Source organism: Cryptomeria japonica, chromosome 4, assembly GCF_030272615.1.
Source record: "Cryptomeria japonica chromosome 4, Sugi_1.0, whole genome shotgun sequence".
Lineage (NCBI taxonomy): Eukaryota > Viridiplantae > Streptophyta > Pinopsida > Cupressales > Cupressaceae > Cryptomeria > Cryptomeria japonica.
Window position 1 is genome coordinate 342381388 of NC_081408.1, and position 8145 is coordinate 342389532.

The 8145-nt window shown below is 33.3% G+C and overlaps 1 protein-coding gene across 1 annotated transcript; it reads left to right on the forward strand.

The window, feature by feature from the left end:
• Positions 1-1711: 1711 nt before the first annotated feature.
• Positions 1712-7753, forward strand: LOC131063546 (oligopeptide transporter 7-like). Its single transcript, XM_059218687.1, has 7 exons — positions 1712-1863; positions 2509-2993; positions 4480-4577; positions 4849-5418; positions 5605-5863; positions 6173-6355; positions 7010-7753. Exons 1-7 carry the CDS (start codon positions 1848-1850, stop codon positions 7634-7636), a joined length of 2238 nt encoding a protein of 745 aa, XP_059074670.1. The 5' UTR covers positions 1712-1847; the 3' UTR covers positions 7637-7753.
• Positions 7754-8145: the final 392 nt, after the last annotated feature.

Sequence of the window (8145 nt, forward strand, 5' to 3'; positions counted from 1 at the left end):
CTTCCTTTATAAAAGGGTGACACAACATTGTTCTTTTACCCACATGTCCTCCAAAAAATCAAACTAATTGGTCTAGGTCATAAGTGTTCTAAAGTCATTTGATGGAACTGCTAATTTATCTTGCACAAGTGCAATTATAGGTACAAACACATGATTTTCCTTGGTAGACACACTTTTATGTGAAAGCACATATCCTAACATCCCAAGCGTGACTTTGTCTAATGAAGGTGCATTTTCACATACTCAAGCACAAAGTCCCCTGACACATGCATGACCTTTTGCTACCATCATTTTCTCCATTTCTTGAAATGTGGGTGCCATTTCATTGTGTAAGCACATTTTCCTAATGTGCAAGTGCATAAATTACTAACATAGGTGCAGCTTCATAAAAATATGCCTATGTTTTATATTCATAAATGGCCTTAATTACCCACATTTATGACTCTCTAACTAATCCATGAGACCCAAGATAGGTTACCGTGCATCTTTTTTTTTCATCAGTAGCTAGAACTCCTAAACTCGCTCTACATAATGGGTGGTATGAAATCTACACTTTTGCTTGCTCTACTTCTCTTTTCATCTTCCCTCATTTCTAGGTGTAAAATGACTTTGTGTGGACCTCTCTGAACCTATTTATAAGCCCCCTAGCCCTAGATGATACTTTATGATTATTGTGCTTAATTATTCCTTCTTCACCCCCTCATGTTTGATACTCCTCTTCTTCACCGTATTCGTGTTTCCTCTCTAACCTTCTTCGCTCCTTTTTGGGAAAACATCTGTTAATATGTTTTTCCCAAAAAAATATTTTTCGAATGATTTCTCGAGAGTGCTTCTTCCAAATTTCACTAGGGCATAATTAGTTACTTTGACACCACATTATTGAGACATTTTTGTATCAAAGAGGGACAAAATGTAGATATCCAAAATTGACCATAATTAATTAAATTAAATATTCAATTAGTTATTGCCCCTTCACCTTCTATAATTAATTAAATTTAATATATAATTATTTATTTCCCATATTCCTCTATAATTAATTGAATTATATACTTTTTAGTTTAATATAATTAATTAAATTTTATTTAATTAATTATATACTTTTTTTCAAGTTTAAGGTTAAATAACTTTCTTATTTTAACTTTAGTCCATTACCTTTAATTCTTCTAGATCCCATTTAATTAATTAATATTAAATTAATTAATTAAATTCTCTTTAATCCCTTTGGAAACCACAAAATTCAAATTTGCCATCACCTCCATGTGTAACTTCCACTTCACATGTGCTACATTGCACCTTCTTCCAATAATATTTTATTAGAAACAAATGTCACTTTTTAGTTTGACTTCACATGGGAGCACCTCCCTTTCACTAATAAAACATAATCCACCTTTCACATGATTGTCAAAAGTCAAACCTTGACTCTTTTGGAAATCTCCCATAAGCCACCTTTTATCCCTTTCCCATCCTTATCATTTAACCTCCAATTCTAACAAATCCATTTCTAGCCACTTGTCCTTTCTTCTTGATTTTGGATAATCCCTGTTCCTTATGTAACACTTGTCACATGGCTACAACTTTAAGTCAAACCCTAATTTTCATTTGATCTTATCCATCCATTTAACCCCTCTTTATGCTAGCCCTTGATTTTGCCTCTTTAAACCTATTTACAGAAACTTTTTCTTACCACTTTTTATCAAGTATTTACTAGTGTGTTCATGTTGTCATTTTGCCTTCATAGCTTTCATGGCAAGTAATTCATCGTGAAATCATTCTAGAGCAATCAACATTCAAATAGTGTAGAGCATTTCAATAGAACGGGGTGCTTCTATTTAGCTCAATCAACAGAAATGGAGATGCATTCAAGTATGTGATTTGACAATTTATTGTATTTCTTTAATCATTTTATTTTGATACATTTTCATTGTATCCAACTTATAAATAAATAAGTTTATTGTAGGATGTATTATCAACTTCGCAGGTTCAACATAGAATTACAGTGTTTTGAAGGATTTTTCCTTATTATTATGCAATGTTCAGAAATTTCTAAGGTTTATATTTCTTTATATTTTTATCAAAAAATTAATCACATTAACCTTTCATTTAAACATTAATATCATCAACCTTATGAAGAAAGGCATGGAGAAAGATAATTCTTATCAATGCATCAATAGGTTGAATTCAACAAAATTCTATGATGCACAAACATATGAATATTTTAATATTATTTTTTCAAATCTGAAACACATCAGGCAAGGAAACGACTATCTAGTCATCAGGATGCACTATGATATCGATGAATTGATATTACATAACTGAAATTTTGTGCTAAATATTTTTGAATGAATCAACAATATTCATCCATGAAAAGTCAAAATTATTATGTAATATCTACCCATCTATTCCATAATAGATCTTGATGACAAGGTAGCATCGTCACCATCAATATCACCCTGACACAATGTAGTAATGGTAATAATGTATACTGAAAACTTCTATTCTCTGTTTCAGAAAAAGAAGGATCTTTGAAGACAGATGAGTCAGAAGATGAAGTTGAGGACCAATCTCCAATAGAACAAGTGGCCCTCACTGTGCCCACAACTGATGATCCAGATCTACCAGTCCTAACATTTCGCATGTGGGTACTGGGCATTGCTTCCTGTGTATTGTTAGCATTTCTGAATCAGTTCTTCTTCTACAGAGACAATCCTTTATCGATAACAGCAATCACTGCTCAGATTGCTGTTCTACCTTTGGGTCAATTCATGGCTGCCACCCTGCCTACTAAAAAAATTCGGTTCCCAGGAACAAAATGGCATTTCACCCTTAATCCAGGAAAGTTTAACATGAAAGAGCATGCACTTATAACAATACTGGCCTCAGCAGGAAGTGGAGGGGTGTACGCAGTCGATATTGTGACTATCATGAAATCCAAGTATTTCTACAACATAAAAATGCATCCTTTAGCAGGTTGGCTGTTAGCAGTGACTACGCAGGTAAGATTTCACCTGTTTTCCATTGGATACAAGACATGTTCGCTGGTTAGGAAGAATTCAAAGGCAAACTGAATCTGTTTAGAGCTTCCTGTGGTGTTTGATTTTGTAAAATATGTAAATATTTAATAAATTAATTTATCAGACAGCATGGAATTCTGGAATCTGGAACACTAGTCGTTAATTTATGTATTCATCCAAGTACATTATTGTGTGTGTTTGAGTGAGAGATTTGATGCTGAAATTTTGGATAATTGTAGAATTTTAGATAAATTTTAAGATTTAAAATGTTAAGCATAGATTTGAAAAGAAGTAAATGAATATCTTATCTAAATTCATTAAAGATCATGTGAGATCTATTAGAATAAAATTTAAATTAGAACAAGAGAGATTATAGTCCTGATGTGAATCTGTTGGAAAAGAAGAAAAACAAAACAAATATACTGTAGTTCTGATTAAAAAACAAGATATGGAGACCAAAAGAAGAAGAAGTATGTCAGGAAAATAGGGTTTATGTTAATAAATTAGTTGTCAGGTTAGTTAGGTGGGAAGCTATTCTTGTAACAGAAGAATAATAACTTTAAATTCAATGTATTGGATATAATGTTGTATGTGATATAAATGTGCAAATCATATTGCTTTCTTATTAACAGAAAAATTATATTTTCTATTTATCTCAAAATATTATTTACAAGCTTTTATATTCTGAAAATGTTCATACAACTTCACAAATACTGTGAATAACTACTCTTTCCAGAGCTGACCAATATGCTCATTATCCAGAATTGCTGTGTATGACTGGTTTTCTATAATTGTTCAGAACTATTATGTAACTAATCTTCTGTAGTACTAATATTTTTCAGAAATGATTATTTATCCTCCTACACCATAATTTATACATTAATATATCCTAGCTGCTTCCATATTCTTCTGCTTAACACTCTACTGCTGGTGTTTCTAATGTTCTCCCACAAACTGTCCTACCAAAAAAAATTCCTTCACAAAAAAACTCTTGCTCAAAACTAGAACCAAATTTAGTTTTACCAACTGCATTTACATCACAGCCAAACAACAATAACTGTTGCAGCTAATGTCAGAAGGAAGGAGGAGATAAAAAATAAATCCCAAAAAGACTTCTGATAGATTGTATTATATTTCTTACCACTCATGATTATCAAATATCCAACATATGGAATTAAAAGAAACAAAATTACTTCAAAGCTTTCAGGTGCAGGAGTTTGGCTGTCAATGTAAGCCTGCATAAACAGCTGGCATGCTGCATCTGTCATGAGCAGTTAGCATGTTATGATCAATGTGACTAACAATTGATGTAGTTGTTTCTAATAAAAAAAACTTTTGAACAAAGAAAAAGATGATTAGGCTGTTCAGCATTTCACACATGACACAATCTCATTTACATTTATTTCATTGTAGGAAGAAAGTCTTATGATCATTCATACACCTGATAAACATGTGACTGGTTATGTAGATGCTTGGCTTTGGATGGGCAGGGCTTTTCAGAAGATTCTTAGTAGAATCAGCTTACATGTGGTGGCCAGCAAATCTCGTCCAAGTCTCCATTTTCAGGCATGTTATAAATATACTGTTTGTTTATAATGCAAAATATCCTTTAGAATTGTGGCAAGTTTACAACTTAGTTTCAAATTTGGTTACAGGGATTTAATTGTATGGTTTGAACCAATTTTTATAATTGATAATTATAAGTTTTGTTATCTCTAATTTTGAATTATTGTCATTTAGATAGATTATTTATAACTATGAAAGATAATTGGAACTCTCCTTTTGAATGTTTTTTCTAATTTGTGAGTTGCATATTCTTTGGAATGTTTACACTCAGGGCACTGCATGAAAAGGAGAAAAGACAAAAGGGTGGTTTAACAAGACTACAATTTTTCATGCTAGCATTAACATGCAGCTTTGCATATTATATAATACCAAGCTATTTTTTTGGCACACTGTCCACTGTGTCAATTGCTTGCTTCATTTGGAAAAACTCAGTGGTAGCTCACCAGATTGGATCAGGATTGAAAGGGCTTGGCATTGGATCCTTTGGTTTGGATTGGACAGTGATTGGATCACAATATTTGGGAAGTCCTCTAGCCTCTCCCTGGTTTGCCATAGCCAACACCATGGTGGGTTTCTTCATCATTGTGTATGTCATCACTCCAATTACCTACTGGGGAAATGTTTACAACGCCAAGAAATTTCCCATATACTCATCAGGGACCTATGACATAACTGGGAACACATACAACATAACAAGGGTACTACGAGATTCTGAATTTGACAATTATGGTTATGAACATTATAGCAAACTGCACTTAAGCACTTTCTTTGCCATTACCTATGGTGTAGGCTTTGCAGCACTGGCAGCAACACTTTCCCATGTCCTACTTTTCCATGGCAAGTAAGTACTAGAATGTGTGGACAACACTACATAAAGGAAAATGACCGAAAATGAATTTGATTTTTTTTCCCAATTTAGATCTAGTAATTATGGCTTCTATATGTGGAGCTATACTGCCCTGGAAGTAATTTTTTGTTTAGGTGATTACTCATCAATTTCAAATTGATAAGCATGAATGTACTCCAGGGATATATGGAGACAAACAAAGGCTTCCATGACCAATGAACAAGTGGACGTCCATACTAGGTTAATGAAGAAAAACTATAATCCTGTTCCCCAATTCTGGTTCCTGATTTTATTGGTAATTGTTCTGGGGCTGGCAATTTTCACTTGTGAGGGATTTGGAGGAAAGCTGCAACTCCCATGGTGGGGAGTCTTTCTTGCTTGTGGCGTTGCTTTTTTATTTACCCTCCCCGTGGGAATCATTCAAGCCACTACTAATGCGGTAAGTACAGGAAACAGTTATCTAGTTATCAAGATGCATCATGGTATCTATGGTTAGATGTTATTATAACTGAAGTTTTCTTTTTCATCGATGAGAATTATTTGTAGTTTGTTTCAAAAAAAATAAAAATTGTCATGATAAGAAGTAAGAACTTCAATTATGTAACATCTAATCATAGATAGATACCATGAGGCATCCTGATGACTGAATAGCCATTTCCATAAAAAACTTGAATAGCCAGCAGATTGCTTGCTTTTTGGTTTCTTACATTCCCTTTAAATTCATTAATTATTCACATTTTATTTGCAGCAACCTGGGTTGAATATAATAACAGAGTACATAATCGGATACCTCAATCAAGGCAAACCATTTGCTAATGTAACATTCAAGACATATGGATATATCAGCATGCTGCAGGCTCTTACATTTCTTCAGGATTTCAAACTGGGGCACTACTTGAAAATTCCACCACGCTCAATGTTCCTCGTTCAGGTTTATATTTTAAAATTTCAAAGTACAATATATCTTTCTTAATGTTCTAGACTAGTTCAAACTTTAAACAGTCAACAACTTGTTCATTAATAAGGATATTCAAAGCTCCAAATAATGTTTGCTTTTAGTATTATATACTTCATACATTCTATATAGATTGATGGAGATGTTGACATATTTCATCAAACCTATGTACATTATAAAATCATACATCCCTGAATACAAAACATTGAACTTTCCATGTCAATCTTAGACTTAGACTATAAAGTGTTTTTAACAAGGATTTGTTATTCGTGATTTTAAAAAGGGACATAATATGTTGATATATATATATATATATAACATTAATAGAAAAGGAATCAGGATATATCATGATATCAATGGTTGGATGTTATGTAATTGAATTTTTTATTTCTGATTGATAATAACTATTATTATTCATTTGAGATGATGGTATAGTGAACAAACTGTAAATGATTCTTATCATGATAAATCAAAATTCAATTATGTAAAATCAAGCCATAAATTCCATGATATGGTTGAATAGCTATTTCCAATGTTGTGGTTCTTCACTGGGTACCCTCTCACACTTAATTGGTGTCAGGATTGGTAACGACCTTTAAAAATAACCTCTTTAGTTTATGCTCTGTGAAGGTTTTAGGAACTCTGGTTGCAGCCACTGTATACTTTGGAACAGCATGGTGGATGATAGAATCTGTGGATGGCTTGTGTGATACGAGCAAAACAGGCAATCTTTGGACGTGCCCGGTCGACAGTGTTTTCTACAGTGCATCCATAATATGGGGGGTAATAGGACCAAAAAGAATGTTTGGTAACTTGGGACTGTATCAAAATTGCAATTGGTTCTTCCTTATGGGTGCACTTGCACCAGTGCCTGTTTGGTATCTTTCCAAACTGTTCCCCAATGTCAAATGGATTCAATTGATCAACATGCCAGTTCTAATTGGAGCCACTGCAGTTATGCCACCAGCAAATGCTGCCAATTTCATCTCATGGGGCACAGCAGGTTTCATTTTCAACTACATCATCTTCAGGAGACATAAACAGTGGTGGAGTAGGAATAACTACATTTTGTCAGGGGCACTTGATGCAGGAGTTGCATTCTTGGGAGTTCTGTGTTATTTTGCACTACAAAGGAATGAGGGTTTAAATTTAACTTGGTGGGGAGGACTCTCAGAAGGAGATCACTGCCCTCTTGCCAATTGTCCAACTGCTCCTGGTGTGAAGGTCGACTACAACCCATCCTGTCCAGTTTTTTAAAAGTCAATGCATGCATTTATGCTTGTTTGTTCTGAATAACCAGTACCATACAGTTGTGAGACTTATCCTATAACTCTACAAGACATTTACTGTTTTTATTTTTTTAAATATAGGCATGCTAGTAGCTTTATAAAATTAGTGATAATGATTTGATTTCTTTTGTTTTGTTTTTTTTACATATTTCATTGACAATTGATTTATAAATTATTTTTGTATTTATGTAACTTTTGGATTTGATTTTGTGAGGGTTTTTTGCATCAACCTTTCAGATCACACTCCATGATCCATCATCAGGATTTTTCTCCTCATGATTTCTATCATCCTCATGATGGATCACCAATGTGATCCGAAAGGTTGATGCTAAAAACACTCACACAATCAAATCCCAAATTTGCACAAATACAATCATGGATTGTGGAAATATACTTGAATTGATTGTAAATTATTTCTTTAACCTTTTAAAAAATAATGTTTTATAGGTGAAAGAAAATAAAATAGAACTTTCAAGT